The sequence below is a fragment of the Mesoplodon densirostris genome, chromosome 1 (assembly GCF_025265405.1).
Source record: "Mesoplodon densirostris isolate mMesDen1 chromosome 1, mMesDen1 primary haplotype, whole genome shotgun sequence".
Classification (NCBI taxonomy): Eukaryota; Metazoa; Chordata; class Mammalia; order Artiodactyla; family Ziphiidae; genus Mesoplodon; species Mesoplodon densirostris.
In genome coordinates this window covers 205,808,084-205,830,980 of record NC_082661.1, presented here as the reverse complement: position 1 = coordinate 205,830,980, position 22,897 = coordinate 205,808,084, and the positions used below count along the sequence as shown (strand labels likewise).

The following is a 22,897-nucleotide window of genomic DNA, read 5'->3' as shown; positions in this document are numbered from 1 at the left end:
ACACTTTAAATGGTTAAAATGGCATATTTTACGTTATACACACACATGCGCATATCCACATTTTTTTAAGTATATAAGAGAAACTTAACAAGAAGATTTGTGTGTTTGTTTGTTTTAGTGGTTTTGAGTATTTTGGCAAAATTCAGGACTTGAATAAGAAAAAGTAGCAACTCCACTTTGACCAAACAAGAACCAACCTTAGGGGCAAAGGAAGAGTTAAGTTTGATGACTGAGCTATACCACTGATTAACTTGAAACCAATCTTTTTCTACACTAATTTAGCAATGAAGTGATAGAGGTCATGGGTGAAAGAACTAGGAAGATACAAAGAGATGGTAAACAAATGTTAATGAAATATCTGAAATCAGTTTTTTTTAATTTTTATTTTATATTGGAGTATAGTTGATTTACAATGTTGTGTTAGTTCCAGGTGTACAGCCAAATGATTCAGTCATACATATACATGTACCTATTCTTTTTCAAACTCTTTTCCCATTTAGGTTATTACAGAATATTGACCAGAGTTCCCTGTGCTATACAGTAGGTCCTTGTTGGTTATCCATTTTATATATAGCAGTGTGAATGTGTCAATCCCAAACTCCCAGTCTATCCCTCCCACCCACCCTTCCCCCCTGGTAACCTGAAATCAGTTTTGAAGAGTCAATTATGCCTACATTTTCCTCTCACCCAGCATTATCCCATTTTTTATTTTATCCCTGGTCATAAATTAGGGAGTCTCCCTGCCCCGCATCCACATACATATGGAGAGAGAGGGAGAAAGAGAGAGAGATGCACACACACATACAATTTTGCTTCCTATTCCTCTTCCAAATACTCACTGGACACGTACTCCAGAATCAACATGAACTATGTAATCAATACAGAGCTTACAAGAAACTCACTAAATATAGCCCCTATTCTTAAATAGTTTGTATTCCATGGAAGATGACTACACAGAAAGTTGTGATAACGGGCAGAACAGCAAGTGCCATGAGTTTAATAAAAAAGAATGTCATCTTTGCTGCCTACAATGCATCTCAAAAACAAAATGCACTTCTTGAATGTCAGAGCTGAGAAAAAACTTGAAGATCATATAGTACAGGGTCTCTTGGCATTTTTTTTCTCCAGCTTCACACCTGAAAGTATGTCAGAGTCCAATGTGCTCCATCAAAGGTCCTCAAATATTTCTGTTTAGGAAAAGGCCCCCAAGTGCTTATAATATGTATGACCCACCATCCTCCTCTTCCCATGAGAACTGTCCCTCCAGTTCAATTTTCATTGCGTGAGTGGAGAAACTAAGCCAACCTACCTAAGAGGAGGTTGAAAGAGATGCCCCAAATTACCATCAGACTCCATCACCCAGGGTTCTGGGATCCCACACTGACCTGACCCTTCCTCTGACTTTCTGCTATAGCCCTTTTCCACACTCAATAATATAAGAACTCTGGTCTTTGGTAAGCTTGCCATGTACAAGGAATAATTCCCAGACCTCCTCAGGAATATCGCTAGAGTGCATCTCTTATACCAGTAAACCATAAACCCAGTGACAAGTGGGGAACAGAGCTTTGTGGAAAGGTGGATTCTCAGAGGCTTGCTTACTCATTGGCTAGCTGAGTGAAAAAGACAAGTCAGCTGTTGTCATTCAGAAGGCAACTCGAATTCAGCAAAATTACAAATGACCATCAAGAGCTTGAGGGTTACCCTGGGAGACTCAAAGATTTAAATGTCAAATCTATAAAAACCAAACCTCTTCAGGCAGCTGCTGCCAGAAATTCAACCACTAGCACATCTGCTCCTTTGCAATGGCACTCATAATACGATGTACCAAGATCAACAAAGATATTTCTAAAATTTAAACTCAATGTTTAAAGTGACACCGCTTTTTTTAACTTTGAATTTAAACCTAAAAAAAAAATTATCCCTGTCTTCTGGTAATTTCAGTCTTTCTATGTACACGGGCATTTACATATAAGATACAAATATGAAAATATATATCTAATAACTGTCTTTCAAAAAAAGATGTAGGTAACAGTTATCAATGAGACTAGGTCTGAATACTTAAAAACCTGTTAGCCCTTTCTCTACTTGATGCCAGCCTTTCACAAAAGGCCAGAAAGTTAGAAAGAGATAGGGAGAAATGGAGAAGTATGGTATGTGTGTTTTGAGAATGCTGATAGGCTTCGGATTCTACAAGGTGTGAACATGTAATGACTATAGTCTCTAAATCCTTCTAAATTGTTTTGTAAAAGTATGGTGTATAGCTTGGCTTTCAACTAGTAACCTCAATGTAATTTCACAATGTCCTGATAATCTTACACTAAACAACCAAAGGTGACAACTAAAAGTGATGCAGACTCACTTTGCATCAACCTATTGGTTCTCTGCGCTATTAAAAAAAAAAAAAAGGTTAAACTCACAGCAAACGATTAATGAAAAGACCCCCTGCAGCGTTAACAAGCAGAGTATTACTAAATGCTCATATTCCCTCAGTAAAACTAATTGAGGAATGGTTGCTCCAAAGACAGTTTAACAATCCAGATTTTCACTCCCATTAAGTTATTTTAACGGAACAAATTAAGAATTACAAATTGTTCCTAAAAGTGAAATAAACTAAGTTTAATATTTTTACAGGTGCAAAATGGAATGACTTGATAGTACCCAAAATATGCAGACAAAAAATTTACTGAAAGTAATTAGTCTTCTACATAATGTAAAATAGAGAAAAACGTTAACAGCCTGATAAACTTTCTTTCAAGTTCAAGGCTCACAACAAGAAAGCACCAATGCCTGCAAATATAAAATCTTACCTAGTTTTCATAAATACCCACAGGCTGTGATTCACCGGACAGGGTTTTGCAGGCTCCTTCTGAGGGAAGGCCATCCTGTCCTGCGTTCCTGGGACCACATTTTCCCCATCCAAGTTGAGTCATGAGCACTTGCTGTGAGTGTGAGTTTCCACGAAAGGCAGTCGCTGAGCACGGAAGCCTCTTCCGTCAGTGGCCCTAAGCTTGCCCTTTGTATGGGCCTCCGCATTCCTGTGGTACGTCAGAACTGCCCAGTGGAATGCAACTCCTCAGTATTGGAATGTAAACTTTTTCATGTCAGGCTACATCCAGAGAGGGAATACACAGCAATCAAACCGTGACTACACTGGTAGGCAATCGTAATTTACAAAATGATTGAAAACGTGATTCTCCGAGATATCAATTTTTCATATCTTCATTTCTAGGAAATGATAAGCAGTTACTAAAACCTAAAAAATGTCTGGCCTGATGCTCCTAAACCAAAACCAATTCATTTATTTAGGACTTATAGAAAATACTCACAGGACACTGTCTTCAGATAGCAGAATAGCAATACACATTAAGAAAAAAAAAAATCTAACAAGTAACTGCTGATGCAATCAATTCCATTCTCAAAAATCAGTAGACTCTACAGGAATACATTTAACAGAAGAGGACAGTGACTTTAAAGACATCATAAAAATGCATTTAATCTTTTAAAAATACTTTGTCCTCACTCATTAGTTTAACAAGCAAAAAAAAAAGTAACAGCTATTTAAAACAAAAACATACACACACCAAGTACACACAGAAGCTGTGTGTGTGTGAACAGGCTATTTCAGAACTATTTGGGAGAACTAAACAGACAGTTTCTTTCAAGCCTCATTTAGAAGTCTTCTAACAGTCATCACCCTGCACAGACGAACAGAGGTTGGCTCCTCTACACAGCGAATCTCCACATTTTAACCTTCGCTTATAAAAACAGAGCACAGAAAAAAAAAATGACAAGCGAAGCCTTAGAGCTATGTTTCCCCCAACTCTGTTCATTCCTCAGTAGCCTGTGATCTAAGTAACTACAGAAGTACTAGCCATCTGATACTTATGCTGTTAACATTTCAATCCCTTAAAACAAATCTAACCTGCACTGGCTTCGATATCTTTGAAGCAGCGGCAACAGTGCTGCTTCGCTGTAGAGGAGTTGGGTGTCTGCAGCCTCGAGCCCGCCCCATGGCCCCTGTGTTTTCTCCGGCTGAGTCCACGCGGCTGCAGCCTGTGCTCGGAAGCCTGCATTCCTCCTGATGGCCAATTTCCTGCTTCGGTGACCCACCCACCCTCCGGGCTGCAGCTCTGAGTTACGCATGTCGTGCGGGCACTGTTTCCGCATACCAGCCTCATGACCTCAGCGGCAGCCTGACAGACACTCTTTATCAATTTCTATTCATTATCCACTCTCCTAAGTCAAGGGCACGTAGGGAAATCTGCCATGTCTGCTCTCCTCTGAGCCTTCAAGGTCAAACGCCTAGGTGGGCTCGGCAATGCAATTTTGTTATTAAAATTTACCCGAGCTCTACTACACACACGGCTCTCCACCACCAGAGGGATGCTGAACTGTGCACCTGGCTGGAATGATTACCATGGAAAAGACGAGCATAAATTTATATCAAAACAACATGGGAAAAGTTGAAAGAGGCTCCTTTTGCTCTTATTTTTCCCTTCTAGAGAAAAAAGGTGGCTCTTACCTCAGCTGTACGGGGGTGAAGGGAGCAAGCAGTTTTTGTCTCTTGCCACAATCTAAGCAGCAAAGGACAGTACTGTGATGATGACTACACTTTGGTGGTGTCTATGTCCTCGTGACCAACTGCTGGAGAACAGCTCAGCTAAACTGATGTGCTGCTATCAGTCTACTCAGTGGCACAAACAGGTCTCTGCTGATCACAGTGCTTTGTACACAGATGGCAGCTGATCAGTTTGTATAAAAGTTATGGTCCATAACAGCTTTCCCATCAGCTTCTGGACACATGCCTTATCCAAAATGCCTTTGTTAAATCTTCCCCGTTTCATTGTGCAAAGCACACCGTGGATGAGCTGAAGAGGCAAGGAAGCTCAGCTCTGAGGTCTTAATTTAAAATAACCTGATTTTTGGACTTCCCTGGTGGCGCAGTGGTTAAGAATCCACCTGCCAATGTAGGGGACACGGGTTCAAGCCCTGGTCTGGGAAGATCTCACATGCCGCGGAGCAACCAAGCCCGTGCGCCACAACTACTGAGCCTGCACTCTAGAGCCCACGAGCCACAACTACTGAGCCTGCATGCCACAACTACTGAGCCCGTGCGCCTAGAGCCCATGCTCCACAACAAGAGAAGCCCAGTTCGGTCAAACCTTTCATGTTATCTCCTAACCATCTTTATTGCCAAATACAAGGACTCTAAACAAGCTTTTTTCTACTTTTTGTTCCACAAGCACATTCTTAGAAAAGTTAAAACATACTTCTCAGGCTTGAGAGGTTATCAGGCAGCTCTTCTCCATTTATTTGAAGGACAATAATTACTCTGTACTCTGACATAAATAACCAAAAGAAAATCTCTGCTTTAGCCACAATGATGCTTCCATACACAAAATTAACTATATATATATATATATTTATATATAAAATATAACTATATATACTATAAACTACATATAACTATATAAATTAACTATATACAAAATTAACATACAAAAGTTTACTTAATATATGTCAATATTACCTCAATTCTTTTTAAAGTTCACTTAAATAGGATAATGATTATAAAACCTTGAAGACCCTATTTACTCTTTTTTCCAAAAAATTTTCCAAATTAATTCCAAAATTATGTATTAGTTAAAATGCATAATTTTTCCAAAATTATGTATTAGTTAAAATCCAAGATGAGGTGACAAAGTGGTAAATTGAAATGGTCTCAAAATTCTGAATAAGAATTAATTATTATTATTATAGACTATATAAACTACCATGGCAGCAGAAAACCCCTGATATACATACATACATACTTATATACATTCTGGATATGATTTAGACTGATGAAAGAAAATAGTTTTCCTATTTGTAAAACTGAATTAAGTATGAATGCTTAATGGTGGTTTTCTAACTGCACCCTAATTAACCAAAAAATAGTAATAAAAATAAAATACAGGAAAGTGCTGGACAGATTTTGGCCATTGCCCTAATTTTAAAAATTATCTGAAAATGCTTAAGAAATAACAAAGTTATCTTAATGAAACCGACACACTAAGCAGTTTACAGCTATAAAATGTAAAGTGAGGGCCTCCCTGGTGGCGCAAGTGGTTGAGAGTCCGCCTGCCGATGCAGGGGATGCGGGTTCGTGCCCCGGTCTGGGAGGATCCCATATGCCGCGGAGCGGCTGGGCCCGTGAGCCATGGCCGCTGAGCCTGCGCGTCCGGAGCCTGCGCGTCCGGAGCCTGTGCTCCGCGATGGGGGAGGCCACAACAGTGAGAGGCCCGCATACCGCAAAAAAAAAAAAAAAAAAAAAAAAAAAAAAAAATGTAAAGTGAGTCATCAGTAAAAGACAATGTAAAGATAATTTTTATCTTTAAATGTCTGACTCAAAAAAAAACTTTTAAAAGCAGAACTAAAAGAATCCAGTTATTTGATGTTTATGTAGATCTATATAACACATGAACATTCAATACCAGAAATTATATTTTATATTTAACTGCAAAAATATCCAACACCTATAAAGCCATAAATGTGTGGCAAAAGTAAGAAATATGTAAGGAAATAAATTTTTTTAATATTTTGAACTTACAGTTCAATATTCTAATCAGTAATAAATATTAAGCTGGCAGCTTTTAAACCCACATTATATTTAATTAAATTCTAACATAAAAGAGGCAGTGATATACATGTCTAAGCTATTATTTCACTTTATTTAAACTATTTCTTAATTCTTGAAGTACTTTTAAAGAATTTTTAGTACATCTAAAAAATAAAGTGGGGTTCATAGTACAGAATTCATTTTCTTTAACATTCAAATATATGACTGGTGTTGTCTATTATAAATAACATGTACCTATATATTATATATGTAATTTTATAGTCATAGTAATTTTATAGTCAATGTAAAATAAAATAGAAGATCCCTGAACTACGGTTAATTGGAAATTTTATTTTAATACACATTCCAGTTTTACCAAGTATAATTTGCTTCTTCTATGAATCTCTCTCTTAGCGACAGCCTTACTCTCATTTTCTGTCAGTGTCCCCAGTGCTGAAAGTATATTTCTTTAAACAAAACCCAATTTAGTTGCTATGTATTTTAAGACACACTTTGAATTCATATAGGTGAAACAGTAATTCACACACCCCTCCAAACCAACCCTTCCCCAAAATAAGTGTGCACACACAAGGGTTGGGAGTTCCTTTACGCTTAGCAGCAGACAAACAATTCCAACATTTTACAGAGAAAAACAAGACTGTATTTCATTGATGCAAGCATGTCAGACTTGAAAACCTTTATGAAATATAATATTTACTTTTGCAAGAGAAATCCAAACATCACTGCAAATACGGACTTCTAGGATGAAATCACACACTCAGTTATACGAGGACCATAGATGACTAAACTCCCCGACTGAAGACTTCAAGCATGAGGTGACCTGTGATACCACATCATCTCTACACACAAACACATCAGAGATCTTCCTTTGAAGGCTACTTACTTTGTTAGGACACCACCAATGCCAGGAGTCCAAGGACCATGGAAGCCTGACTTACATGTACCGCTCACCTGCGAAGCTGTAGTTATAACAACCAAATTCCCAACTGGACCCAGCCACCGAGCTCCCTCTCTAGAGAACAGTACTGCTCTGAGGATTGGGTATCACATCAGAGTATGGTCTAAATGATGCTAAAATCATGTTAGCTTTCCAAAATGAAGATGCTGTGTACTGGGGCAGAAAGTACAGCTGATACCCAAAGGGGGAATGTTTTGGTATATCCCGCTGTATCTTTTAACATATTTTACCCTATTCCTTTAATTTATATGTCTACCCTATTGCAAATTTAACACAGCATATATTTACATCAAGTGCCACTAAACTCTCCCTTCGATAGCATCAACTCTAGTCAAACCAAGCTCACATTTGTTTCAAGATGTATTTGCCTTATTTGGAGCTCCTTCCCAGCGCTTCCTTAAAATCTTTAATATATATGTTTACCTTATGTGTGTGTGTGTGTCCTGGGAATACTTGGACTTGAGTCAACCTCAGGTAAAACAAGTGGAAGTTATAGATGATGTAACAGCTGAAGAAGCAAGGCACAGGGCTGAGGAATAGACGGGTCTAGTAAAGAAAGGTAACTGACAAACTAAGAGAGGGTGAGAGAAACTAAAGAGGCTGCTGGCTGTCTGTTCCAATATCCCTTCTCCTCTTTCGCCTTAGAAGGATATTTTTATGTTATTATTTTCAGGGGCATAATTCATCTCAGAATAAAAGACTACATGCCTCAGGCTCCTGGGCGGCCAGAAGCAGCCATATGACCACACCTGGACAATGTGATGTGAAGAGAAATGTTGTTTCAAGGATGGAAGTTAACATTTTTGCTCGTCTGCCTTTCCCCTGCTTTTAGCTCCCACTGCAGACATGATGGCTGGAGCTTGGCAGCCAGCCTGTGCTCTGAGTGGACGCTGAGTGGAAGCTATGAGCCGAAAAGAAGGATGGGGACCTAGGGCTGTCCTGGCAGTGGACCTTCAGGGTTCTCTTACGGGAGAGAAAAAGTAGCTCCTGCTATGCTTATGCAATTGTTTTATGCAACCAGTATTAATAATTTCACTGTAATTAATACAGACGGCGAACGAACGATACCCAGTAAGATGCCGTCTGCCCTTTCCCCTCTCCCACGCCCTGCACGGATGACGTGGTGCCTCCACCCCAGGCTCCCTGGACCTGTTCTTCCGACACACTGCAGCCCCGTCCCCTCCCAACTCTTCTCCTCTATACTAACCTGACTTCCAATAAATCATAGCTTATTACAAGTGATTTCTAAAAGGGATTAATTAGCTTAGCATAGTATTGCTAAGCTCCTTTTTAAAGTGATTTTTCAAAGGTCACGTTAAAAATATAATCCTGAACCAGTACGATTCAACGAATATTTACTGAATGCCTGCTCTGTGCTAGGCACCGGGGAAGCAGAGATGCACAGTACAGCCCAGGCCTTTAAAGACTCTCACAGCTGAGAAAGCATGTGGTTTTCACAGGTGAAGAGGGGTGAAGTGGCCGTCCCAGCAGAGGGAGCAGCCCGGCAAGGTGGGCCTGAAGATGTCCTGAGCTGCCCTGCACACCTCGCTGCAGAGGCTGGGTTTTATCTGTTTGGTGGCTGAATGTCACTTAAGCTCCTTAGACAAGGGATCAACAAGCAAAGCCTGAGCTTTTAAACGCTGATACGGCTTCATACGGAAGCAGTCCTGAGGGCAGGTGGGGAGGTGCTCTGACAGAGCAGGTGACAACTTAACAAAGGCCCTGGCGGTGGTGACCGAAGCAGGTGACTTGACAGAAAACAAAAAAACAAAAAGCAATTGTCAGGAGAGAAAAGAGAGGTCAGAACTGAGACTCAAAGAAATTTCTAGAGTGCGTGACAAGCTGTTTATGAAGCCATCAGAGACAGAAGCAGCATTCCAGACACGCATCCTCAGTCCCAGGGCCTGGGCGCACCCATCAGCCCTGCTCCCCTGGCCCTGTTACTGCATCCCTGGCAAACCACAAAGCCAGCAGTGCCCACACCCACCTGCTCCACACCTGCCCCCAAACACCTGCCGGGCAGTGGGCGGAACATAAATAACCACATGTCAATGGCCACTGGTATTAAGTGGGCACTCAACACTCCCTTTGCTTCACCACCTCCCTCTCTGTCAAAACCCCTCAGCGCCCACCACTGGGCTCCCACACCCACCCATGGGTCTGCAGCTCTGATCGAGAGCACGTAAAAGGGTGCAGCGCTCGCACCCTTTCCAAAGCCAACACCTGCCCCGTCGCGGGCTTCACCCACTTGAGCAGCAAGCCCCCTCCTTCCTGTACGAAGCCCTCTCTGCTGGGTCCCTCCCATCCACCCACAAACACGCTCTGGCCTCTTCTGAAGAGACAAGTCCCCCTGGACCTCCAGCCACCACCCCGCTTCCCCACTCCTCTTCACAGGGAAATTTCTGGAAATGATGCAACTTCTCTTTCTCCAGTGCTCATGTCCACAGCGAGCTCCACCACGTGACTGAGACGGGCTCACTCGGGCCACCTGTGACCTGCAGCTTGTTAAACCCGAGGTCACGTCTCCAGTCTGGGGACACGCAGCAGCGTCTCCGTGTGTCAGTACCACGGTCCAGGCAGGCACGTGGAGGCTCGAGTACATCTGTAGGGTGGCCGAGTAACACAGAAGGAGACGCATATAAACACCAGCAGGGGAGCCACTCGGGACAGAGGTCAGGACAGAAGGGCTCATTCGTACGAACTAAGCATCAAGCTCCCTCAAAGAGACACAACCAGTAGCCGAGGGTGAGGTTTGATGCTGGACGTCAGTTCCAGTCATTGTGCTCATCACGGTTCATCACCCTTTAGGCAAACATTCTCCTAAGATATGAAGGTGTTCGGACACTCTCCCTCCTTGGGATTAGGTATAACAGATTAATATTTAAAAGAACAACACAGTCCCCATTTACTCTCGGTAACTCTCTGTTTAACTTAATTACTTAACCTATGAAGCAGAATGCTTTGGTGATCTGATACAGGTATGTCAGCTTAACTGCTGCTGGGCTGGATGCGGAGGAAATAACTGGAGAAGCTTGAGGGAAAAGAGTCAAGTCCCAGAGGACCAGCTGTCACATTCTCTCTCTCTCTCTCACACACACACACACACACACACACACACACACACACACTCACACACACCCCTTTATGCATGCAGGTGTATATTTTAATCCAATTATACATTCAGCTATACATATGTTTCCATGTGCAGATCAAATTGAACATTTTTAAGTTAAAAGTTAAAATAGAAGTACACTTCTATGACTCCATGCCTAACCAACCATTTCATTAACTGGCCAATGACAGGTCCAATCACCTGCTTCTCCAAAACAATGTGATAATGGACTATACAAAACAACAGCTGAGATAAGTAGTTCCTATTAGCCCTTACTCTGCTATTAATTCACTCACTTTAGGTCACTCCAAATAACTATTAAACAAAGTCTTATGGCTTCTCTTGGAAGTAAGGGAGGGAAGGAGGGAGGGAGGATGTTTTCAAGAAATACGAGAAACTTCTAACAGAAAAGAAGTATAAAGAAAACTACAAAAGCTTATTATCACCTCATTTAATCCTGTTATAAGTTACTGATATCTCCCCAGGTGAGAAGGTATCTTTTATCTTTTTTATCTCCTCATTAAAACTCAATGAGGGGGCTTCCCTGGTGGCGCAATGGTTAAGAGTCTGCCTGCCAATGCAGGGGACACGGGTTCGTGCCCCGGTCTGGGAAGATCCCACATGCCGTGGAGCGGCTGGGCCCGTGAGCCATGGCCGCTGAGCCTGCGCGTCTGGAGCCTGTGCTCCGCAACGGGAGAGGCCCACATAACGCAAAAAAAAAAACCAAAAAAAACCCGAAAAAAACCTCAATGAGGCAGTTTTCAGATGATTCAGTTTTTCTTTTGTCTTTCTATTTTTCCCATCCCGTCTTCCATAACCACGCTTTCCCTCTGAGCTTAATCTGTGCCGCCATTGTTGGGATTTTGCCAACACCTGGAGGTAAACCTCACCTGTAATGGACAATTTCCAGAACCCTGATCCCCGCTTCTCTTCACACCTTTCGGACACATGCCCAGTAAGGGCGCCCTTCCATGACACGCGAGTTGTTTTTAAAATGCCACCGTCCATCTCCAATAAGGCATCACATGACAAAACAAACTTGTGCCCTTTCCAAGAATATGATATTCTTATCCTATACAGCCCTTTATGCGGAATAAAGAATATTTAATTGTGCCTGCAGTCCCTACCACAGAGACACAGAATCATTCTCCCACTGTTTCACCTTCTTTCACTACTGAAAACAACTAGCAAGTTCTCAGAGCAATCAATTAACCTACCATGTAGCACGGGCAAGCAGAAAGGAGGCCTGCGATTTTTCATCTCAAGTAGCTCATTGTTTGTCATGTGAGTCAAAATGAGAATGGTATTTCAGCCTCTCAGAACTGATTAGTTAAATGTCTTGTTTCCCCACGTACCCTCATCATAGCTGCCAGCTCTAATTTAAAATGTGATTATCCAGAGTACCATGGCATAATTTTAATTTTTAAATTGTGGGTGTATTTGGTATCGGCGGCGGAGAAGCACTCACCGTAGGTGGACACGGCTACCGTGGTGCAAATCAATGCTGCACGCCCTTCTACGACTTGTGCCCATGTTATCAGAGACCTAAGGGACCAGCGGCCCTGGGCTTTCCAGCCACGTGATGCAGGTTTGTAAACTGGACTCTCATGAACGGCACCATCACTGATGCTTGGCAACTACTCCACGCCCGAAGCGCACGCCTATTCCAGACAAATGATCCTCCTCTCGTGGCCCTACCTGAGCTCCTACTCATCTCTGCACTGGCGTCCTTGACTCCTATTTCCGTGCTGTCACTCATGTTCTTTACTATGTTCAGATTTCCTTTCCAACCACTGCCCCATGGTCTAAACCATCAACCCAGCTCAAAATTCACTTCCTCAAGAGCCACCCTCGACTACCATCCACAAACATTAAAATACCCCTGTCTTTGAGGGGATTTTGCCTTCGCTGTGGCCTTTGCTACACCGATTCACAATGTACCGTTTAATGACCCCTGGGCAACTTTTTCATGTTGCACATACGACGGCCTCGTCTCCCCAGCCAGGTAGGTACTAAATTACCTGCCCGCAGGGAGGAGACCACCTTGCTTCCATGCAGACACCAGAACTCAGAGACCAAAGAGCAGGGCTTCCTGCAAGTTTCAACCAAAGTTGGAAATAACATGGAAATATGCCTCAAAATTGGAACTCTACCAAACTACTTCAGAATGAGATAGAATAACCCATAAACACGAAAAGAGCCCGTGAAACAACCCTAAATTTTGATGGCATTTCAATGTTCAGCCATTCCCACGGACAGCACTTTGCCAGTTACAGAACTGATCTCTCACGCCACGTGTAGCGTTCAGACTGCTTTGCCTACTAGGTCTGCTGCCTGACAAAACCGGGTACCTAGACCCTAAGGCCCATGCATTGGAAGCTTCGCCCCTCTGTAGAGGCCTTTGTCCCCATTCCCTCTGGCTCCTGGCTTTAATTATGAACCTTCTCTTGGCATCTTCCAGGTTCCGAGGCTTACGGCTAGTCTGGGCTTATCTTTTCCTTCAGCCTTACAGGCCCTACCCTGGTACTGCATTGATATGAAGGGGAAGAGACTGCGTAATGATTGCTCTGAATGTGAAAAATAGAGACAGTTTTTGACTGTCAGAGCAATAAAAATATTATCTATTTATGATTAAATATGGTGTGCACGATCATTTCTATTAAAAGGACTTCCTTGGAGGCCTCTATGATAAAATTGGTTCTACTGAGAAAATCAGATTCAATGTTTTAGTAGGAGTGTTTTTTTTTCTTTCAAGATTGTGACTAACATAAATTCAAGAAGAATCTGTCTAACAATAATGCTTCACATCTAAAACATCTAGTGTACCGGTTTTTTTGCAAATAAGTATAAAACTGATTGCTATATTGGTAGAAAAAGATTCCAATTCTATGAGTTAATATGCACCTAGGTAAGGGAATTCCCTGGCGGTCCAGTGGTTAAGACCCTGCGCTTTCACTGCTGAGGGCCTGGGTTCAATCCCTGGTCAGGGAGCTAAGAGCCCGCAAGCTGTGTGGTACAGCCAAAAAAAAAAAAAAAAAAAAAAAAAAAAACACTTAGAGAAGCTATTTCCTTCTCTAATAAACAACCCAAACAGCAAGTTGAAAGTTTAGAAACACAGTCTGGGCCTATCTTTACTACCTAAATTATTGCATAGAATTATCAGCCTTTCAAAGAAGTCAGCAGCCAAAAAATAACATTAATCCAAGTTACTATTCTGTGACTTTGCTATAAATAGGCTTCAGCACTGTAGAGTGGGGCACTTTTGAAAGTGAGAAGATTTAAGCATATAATAATTTCTATTACAGTTCCTTAAATACACTGATTTAGAGCACATTAGGGCAATAAACATTATTAATATTTTCCTGCCCATTGTGCACAGAAAACCAAATGTTCTTTTAAAAATGATTTCTAAACCTGCACCTTCAGCTAAAATAATTTTCCTCTATCAATTCCCAGTCCCAATGCTGCTGCAAATGATGCCTTTGAAAAACTTTGGGGGAAAAACACCTTCTTCAAGACACTTCGCTACCCTCTGCCCATCACTGTCTTAAGACACCAATCTACATACCACGACTGTGGACATCAACAGCAGGGCACAGCCTGGACCACAACTGCTAACTGCTTTGCTTACAGGCTTGGGAAAACACATACCGTTTCTACCATTTCTATGTTCATCTATGGCAAGTGTCCACTCTGGCCTTTTCCTAAATGAGAATGAGAATAACCTCTGCTGCACTGCTACCTCGCCTTTGCTCACCTGCCTTCTGCTCATACAAAGACACTGACTTGTAACAACGGCATTATACGCAACATTGTAAGTGACGTGACAGCCACCTGTGCAAATATCCATGTTTCACAACTCGGTAAATTTCTAATAGGTTTACAGTAAAACTCATAAGACATCATCTTATCACTGACATGGCGTGGACTGAGGCAGTGAGTAGGTTGTCACTGATGGTCACAAAGGGATTCGTAAGCTCCACAAATGTTAAAAATCTCATCAAGGAATAACAGTCATGCTTGAATAACCAAAATACAGAACAACCTTTATCTGTCTAAAAATAAAAACAAAAACATAAAATGCTGGCCTAAATGTCAACTGAGGAATTCAATAAAGCTCATGAAATCTGGAAGCCAAAGGGCAGATTTTCTGCAGTGTACACCACCCTTTCTACTGGATGATATCACATGTCAAGGCAATTTCATGAGAATTAGTCAAAAAATGTGAAAATGTTGTCCAAAGTGCTTTGATCCAAAACTAACCGTTCGGGGTGAATTACCCGTCAAAATGAGTTGAAACTTTCAAGAGAATGGTCAGGTTACTTATTATATATACGGATAACCAATTTCCAGGCTAACATGAGGAAAACATGGTAAATGGAGAGAGTCATCTGTGAACTAGTTGTTTTATAAAACCAGACTGCTACTAACACCTCATCCACATGACGCTTTAATCAAATCTCAGTGTTTCCTGGAGGAAAATACGTATGAATCACTAATGTTAACCTTTAAGGTAGGACCAGCAGAGGGCCCTTCTTACGAAAACAATCTCAGGACTGTCCCTAAGGCAACATCTCCAAAGGAAACAAATAACTCGGACGCAGCAAAGGTCACCAGGCGCAAAGTGAAGAAATAACCTATAAATAGCACTGGCTTGTCATTCAGTCACAAACACCATCTCTTCTTCACCCCATTACAGCCCTGACTCGCTGGCATTTGACAGACAGCCAGAGAAAGAGTAATGCGTGTCATCTTTGAAAATAATTAGACGTGGAAGCCAATGTATTCATTAAACAGGCCTGAACTGCAAGTCCTCTTTCTTGTAGAACAGCAGTCTTCTGAACACTGGGTTCCCGTTCCACAAGTTAGGACAAGCTGTCACTTGAAGCTGATGATGGCTGGTAGTCAGGAAAGATGGCCACAGGCTCCTGTGCTGTTCTGGGGACCTGGTCTATAGATTTCATTTGTACAACAGACCTTGTATCACGACGTCGCTAACCTAGGTTCTCTCCAAGATGCATAAACTTCAAATCACATTCCTTATACCATTATTTATAGTAAAAAGGATCAAAAACTTACTCTTTACAATGATTAATCAAACTGTGGCAAGTTCAAATAACTGAACATTAAACAGACATCCTAATACATAACGAGTAAGCCTTTACAAAGAGTTTTTGACACTAATGAGTCAAGCGAATACATACTCTTTAATTGAAATGAGCAAGACATTAATAAATTGTTTATAAAGTATGTTCTTAAGTATGTAGAACACATACATGTAAGGCTAGATGGGAAAAGACTAGACTATTAAAGGATGATTATCTTGGATGACAGACTTCAGAGGATATTTTCCCTTACCTTGACCTTTGAGCATTTATATAGTAATTATCATTACTTTTTACATTAAAATTATATGTAATTTTTAAAACATGCCTCTGCTTAAATATTACTTGCCTCTACCCACCTCCAAGTTTGGAAATAGAGTCAGAGCCCCCAGAAATAGAGCAAATAGTAGGTCCTGTGTTTGAAGGAAGAGTGTTCTATTCAACTCCTCTGGGAAACAGAATCCCTGAATGACCGGACTCATTCACGGGGTCACACACCAAGTCTCCCAGGCAGAATTCGAGGACGGACAACCACCCACCAGCCTACACTGCCAGAGCTTCCTTGGTTATAAAAAAATGCAGGTAACATCTTGCCAAAAATGCAAAACCTCATTCTAATCGTGTGAGTACATCAGACAAAACCAAATTGAGGAACATCATACAAAACACCTGGCTCTTTGAAAATATCAAAGTCCTGAAAGATAAGGAAAAACTGAAGAACTGCCAGTGACTGGAGGGGACTACGGAGCAATAAAAAAATAAATGCAAGGCGGGATCCTATAGAGGATCTTGGAACAGAAAAGAATGCCTAGTGGAAAGTCGGTGAAATTCAAAGATCTGTAGATTAGTTAACAGTACAGCACCAAAGTGAATTTCCTGGTTTTATTCATTGTATTATGGTCACACAAGACGTTATACTTTTCTGAGAAGCTGGATGAGGGGGTATATGGGAACTCTACTGTTTTTTTTTGCAATTTTTCTGTAGGTCTAAAATTAGTTCAAAATTAAAAGTTTAAAAAAGAAATGCAGGTAACGACCATACCTACCTCAAACGACCGTCAGGAAATTAAATGATTTATATATAAATAAAGTTTTCCAAATGATGCCTGGCAGACAGAAAGCACTACCTACCAAAGCCTTAGTTACTGTTCCCTCATCATTTTAGTACCACTACACCTACGACTTCTGTTGACGACTACGACCAGGGCTACTACCATCCCGTAACTAGTGTTACTGCAAGAGCAACAAACGAACAGGCAATGGCTCTTCCCTCCCTCACGGGGCCATTCTCCAAGCAGAATAACGCCTGCCGAGCTGATCTGGGAGGAGCAGGAGAGTGGGGAGGCCTGGGAACCATGCCGGAGGCTTCTCCCATCGGAGACGGCACCTCGGGCCTCCTTCCTGCCACCCGGGCCCATCCCAGCACCTCCTGCACCTCGGCAGACCGATACAAATGACCTCTCCCCATCTCGCTTACTCTTTTTACAAAAATTTCTAAACCACATTCTTCACATGTCCCTGACCCGTTCTGAATGATTTATCAAGAATGCATCTTAATATTTTTATGAGAGAGTTAGGTTATAGAAGGTGGGGAGTGGAGGGGCGTAGATTGCTATGCTGTAATAAATTTAGTCAATTTATTTACTCAGTAATTTAAAATAAAGATACTTAATCAGTTTAAATCTTTACTCAAAATAAACATACTTAATTGTGAAACACACACAATGGGGGGAAAAAAATCACTCCCGAAACTCAGTGGTTCCAGGGACCCTCAGGAACCCGCACGGGGGCAGCGCGTTGGTGGCAGGGGAGCCCTGACCCTCTCTGGCCACAGCTGCTTGGAACTAGGTAACCGCTGCCCCGGCCCAGCCCCCCAGACTGTGGCCTGAAGATCCGAAGAAAAGACATGGGCACGGCCGTCAAATGGTGCAAGCTTTAGGGACACAGACCATAAACCAACAGTCAGCATCCAGGAGCCAAAGTCCCAGGGAGAACGTCCCCAGGGGTGACCTAGCCCCTGGTTTCTGTTTCTAGTCCCACGTGGGCCCAGGGAACCCTCTCGGCCTCTCTTTAGACGTGTATGAGACCCCCTGTTACGGAGGCAGTTTTCATTCCCTCTGAACACACGAGTCCTCAACTAGCTGGGTACGTCCACGTAACACGTCACCAGCACATCCTTTGTCCTTGCCCTTTGTTAAAGAGGTTGAATCAGTGTTTACAACATAGAAGAGTCCTTTCTTAAGATTTATATACCAACACCCCAAGGTGCCGCCTTGCTTTGTGTCAGTAGAACAGGAAATCCAACGAGAGAGGAATTCGCGAAGAGAACTCATTCTGCAAAAGGATTTCAAGCTCCATGGAAACGCTACTCCAGAACGTCTATCCAATACCTGCTTCGTGGCAGAAACATGGATTCCTTGATGAACACGGAACCAGAGAGAAGGATGTACCAGCAGGTCCCAATATCATCAGGACTGAAAAGAAAAGATAATAAAATCAGATGATTATCTCCAACAAAAAAAATAAAAATAATAACATACAAAGCACACAGTATTCATGTTACTCGTAGAATCCTGAAGAACAATGAAATGTCACAAAACACACACCTAAAATACCATTCTTCAACTACTGGAATTAAAAATTATTTTGCACACCTAAATAAGCTAAAGATATTTATCAGCATACTTAAATGTTCTAAATGTTCATTAGACCTATACAGCACCTACCATTCCAAGTTTTGGTTTTTAGTTTCATTTTTTTGAGCTGAAAATACTTTCCCTTGCTTCATAAAACAAAAATACAAAGAGGTAAACAGCGGACCTGAGTTTTCCCACCCTTTCCCCCGTCTCCCAAGCCCCGACATTTCTCCACCACACTCGCTGGCATCTTTCAGAACTTCCTCATGCACACACAAGGATGGACATACATTGTTACCCCTCCACCCTCCTCTTTTTACAGAGAAGATGGCACACACTACAGAGCTCTTTCCTCTGTGCTAACGCAGAGATCTTTCCGTCAGGAGACAGCTGTCTTGTTAGATGTGCCTTATTTGACTCACGCAAGCCCCTACACTGCTGCTCATTTCAGTGGTTTCTCGTGTATGCAGTTATTTTAAAAGAAAATGAAAACTGTGATGAGTAATCTTGTATCTACAGGAGTAACCTTGACTAGAAAACTAGACCTGTAGCTGCTGAGTCAAAGGGCACAGACACTGTGACTCTGATAAATACGGTCGCGGTGGTTAGTTAGTAACTTATGTGCTTACCACCTTCCCACAGCCTTGCAAGTAGAGTCTGTCTATTTATTTAACAAATGTTTAACAATTTCAGGATGAAGTCTGTTCTAGGTGCTTAGGATACTTCAGGAAACAACAACAAAGATCCCCACCCTCATGGAACTTGTATTCTGGTGGGACAGTACACATAATAAACAATAAATATAATAGATTAGTAAATTACAAATCCATGCTCTGGGAATAAGTTACCATAGGGTAAGGAAAATAGGGGTGGGGTGTTATAATTTTAAACATATGGTGGACAAGTCTCGTTGAAAAGAGCAGATCTGAACAAAGGAAGTGAGCAGACAATGGCTCCCGAGGGACGAGGATTCTCGGCCAAGGGAAGGGAGATGCGTGCGGAGGCCACAGGCCAGGCAGCTAGGCAGGGTGGCCAGCGGTGCAGCTGAAGCGAGGGCTGAGGGGTGTTCCTTCCCTGAAGCTGTCTATCACATTTTGGGGTTTTTGCCAATCTGCTCGATGAAAACTGCTTTTTAGTGTACTGTTTTTGGCTGCGTTGGGTCTTCTTTGCTGCGCCTGGGCTTTCGCTAGCTGCGGTGTGCGGGCTTCTCATCGCAGTGGCTTCTCTTGTCGCAGAGCACGGGGTCTAGGTGTGAGGGCTTCAGTAGTTGTGGCTCGTGGGCTCAGTAGTTGTGGCATGCGGGCTCAGTAGTTGTGGCTCGCGGGCTCAGTAGCTGTGGCTCACGGGCCTAGTTGCTCCACGGCATGTGGGATCTCCCCAGACCAGGGCTCGAACCCATGTCCCCTGCATTGGCAGGTGGATTCTTAACCACTGCGCCACCAGGGAAGCCCTCTTAGTGTACTTTTATTTTTCTTCTTTATTGTAAAAGCACCTTTTTTCTCATGTTCATGAGGCCTACCTCTTTTTTTTTCTGTGAAATCAGTTCACAACTTTTAGCCAATTTTCTATAAATCATGAGACTTTTTCTTATCTAGAAGCACTTTATACAAATTAGCATTTTGAAGCCATGAGCTGTGACAACATTTTCCCCAGTTCACTGCTTCTGTTTGAACTTTATCATGATTTTGCCATGTCTTAAGTTGTTTTATTTTATAGAGGCAAGTTTATCAAATTTATTAGTCAGGATACAGGCTCAGCTACTATGAAAACAAAGCAGAAAGCCCGACACAGCGGTGGCCGAACAATGGAGGAGCCCATTTCTCTCACACGTGTAGTGACAGCCTGGTGTCGGGAACCCAGGCTCTCTCCCTGTGTGGCTCACTCACCCCGGCCCGTGGCCTCCATCTCAGACTCTAAGGGGCAGCTCCTAACCCACACCTGTCCACATTCTAACCACTAGCAGGAGGCACACAGCCTACCCCATCTCTTCTACTAGGAGAGCCTGGAAGCTGCAGCCCAGCAAACCACATGTGGGTTGTAAGGCAGTCTTCCGCAACCTTTGCCAAACCTTTCTACTCTTTTTTTCCTTTTGGCACATGGATTCCAGAAGTTTCCAAAGACCACCAAGTTCTATTTAAAATTCTGAATAATTAAGTTATTTAACACACTAATCAATATCACCTAATCACTTTCATTGCTATCTGCTTCCAGAGCAAATCAGCAGCAAGTCACTGCTTCCTCCCAAGCCCAGGCTTTACCAATTTCACAACTGCTTAGTCCTCAATAGCAAAGCCTCAAGAAAACATGAAGGAAAATATTGTCAAATAGACTTTAGTTCCAACGAAACCATCAAAGTAAAATGATTTCTCAAATGAAAATGCAAAGTACTTCAAAAAATAATTTATACCCCTTTCTCTCTAGTGTTTAGTCATGAGCTTTTGCAATCAACAATCATTCACCTAGGACTTCCCTGGTGGTGCTGTGGTTAAGAATCCACCTGCCAACGCAGGGGACACGGGTTCAAGCCCTGGTCCAGGAAGATCCCACATGCCGCGGAACAACTAAGCCCGTGCGCCACAACTACTGAGCCCGCATGCCACAACTACTGAAGCCCGCGTGCCTAGAGCCCGTGCTCTGCAACAAGAGAAGCCACCGCAATGAGAAGCCCGCGCACCGCAACGAAGGGTAGCCCCTGCTCACCGCAACTAGAGGAAGCCCACGTGCAGAAACAAAGACCCAACGCAGCAAAAAATAAATAAATAAATAAACAAATAAATAAATTTAAAACAATCATTCACTTAGCTTAGGGGGGAAAATGTACTTGTCTTCCTTAACATAAGGTGACAGCATTATTATTCATTCTGATTTCTGTCAAGTAAAAATGTGTTCTGTCAGATGCAAAAATAGTTAAAATTTTTTAACAAGTAATAAAACACTGAAATAAAAAGAAGAAAAAAGGAATTATCTTGTAAACTTTTAATCTGCTCTTGCACTTACCATGTTCCCTTTATCACCAAAAGATTGGTCAAGAGAAATGAAATCTAGTAGGAAATCAGGGTTGATCACCACTAACTAGGCATGTGAGCAGAGCTGTACAGAGGCTCAGTAAACACAAACAATGACCATCCTGTAGTTGTTATCATGGGAAGCACAATAAATGTCACCATGGTCCAGATGAACTGTGACGCAGAGAACGTAACAAACATTCCCTGGCTTTTTAGTTATTCCACATCTGTCCTTTTTGAAAGTAAAATTGCTATGGACAAAACTAACACAATGTTTGTAAACTCAGCTTTCCTGGAGCTGATCATAAAACACGCGTGAAGTAAAAGGCAACCCATGTTCAAAATGGATAAAACCCTTGTGACAGCAAACATTCTGGCCCCCTGAATACCCACCGATTACCCTACAATTAGGGCTGACTCTTTGTATCAGGAAAGCCTTGGAAAAGATTTAAGGAAGTGAAGAGAAGAAACTGGTCCCCAATCTCTGTCACTTATTATAATTTCATTTGCCTGTTTCTTTCCCTTTTCCAAAAAATTCAAATCTTAACTCCCAAGAGCTGTGTTTGCTGGTGGAGGCATCTGCAGAGAATGACCATTCGAACACTGACTGGATCTGGTGAGCATTTACTACCTGCCATGCCAAATAAGACAGTCACGATGTCTTTATTAGTGAGTTGTCTCTTTTGAAGATTCATGTCTTACAAAAGCAAACTAATTAGAACTAAGAATACAAAAACAATGAGTCTCATTTTAAAGATGCTCTGGAAACAGCTGTAAGCTAGAAAAACACACCCCCTCACCTTTCACACCCACACCCCACAGGACTCAGGTTTGGTTTCTGTTCTGAAAATTCCTCGTTGTGAGATGCCACCGTAAAATCTGTTTTACTCAGTCTTAATCGGCCAGAAAAGTCTCCTGACCTCATCTGAAACCACTGTGCTACCCTGTCCCCCTCTCATGTATAATTACGCATCAGGCAGGCAGTGTTTCAGCATGAGGCACGACCCTTCCCTTCAAGGTCTGCAAATACGCCCCTTCTCACAGGGCACCTGTCACCCGCGGGGCTCTACAGGTGCCAAGCGATGACTGTTTGTTTTTTAAAAGAAAAGATGAAAAAGAAATTACCTAGCAATAACAGCATCAAACTTGTCTACACTTAGAGGGGAAGCAAAATGAATCCGAGATCTTGCTTGCAGACACACTGGCAATGAAGCTGGCTAACAGAAGACTGATTAGTATCATAATTATTATTATTCATATTACCTAGGACTAATACTGAGACTTGATTCTGTCTAGTGGTCCTCAAGCTTTAACGTACACGAGTCCCCTGGGATGCAAAGTAAAAATGCATGTTCCCAGGCTCTACCCATCCCGCCAACACCCCAGTACCTGATCGAGGGTGGGAGACCCATCACGATGCCGTCTAAACAAACATCCCAGGTGATTCTTATGCGTGGGGGCT

The 22,897-nt window shown here is 42.2% G+C and overlaps 1 protein-coding gene across 6 annotated transcripts in view; it reads right to left on the bottom strand.

Annotated features, from left to right (window-relative positions):
* The window catches only part of RAPGEF2 (Rap guanine nucleotide exchange factor 2), a 249,480-nt gene that overhangs the window by 127,783 nt on the left and 98,800 nt on the right, over positions 1–22,897 (bottom strand). For 3 of the 6 annotated variants that reach the window (XM_060114714.1, XM_060114729.1, XM_060114723.1), the window contains exon 4: positions 18,185–18,268. In XM_060114714.1, the coding sequence (XP_059970697.1) occupies positions 18,185–18,268 (84 nt within the window). Of the gene's footprint in view, positions 1–2,807; positions 3,419–3,922; positions 4,058–18,184; positions 18,269–22,897 lie in introns of those variants that run through there. The other 3 variants (XM_060114737.1, XM_060114755.1, XM_060114746.1) reach the window with 3 other exon arrangements.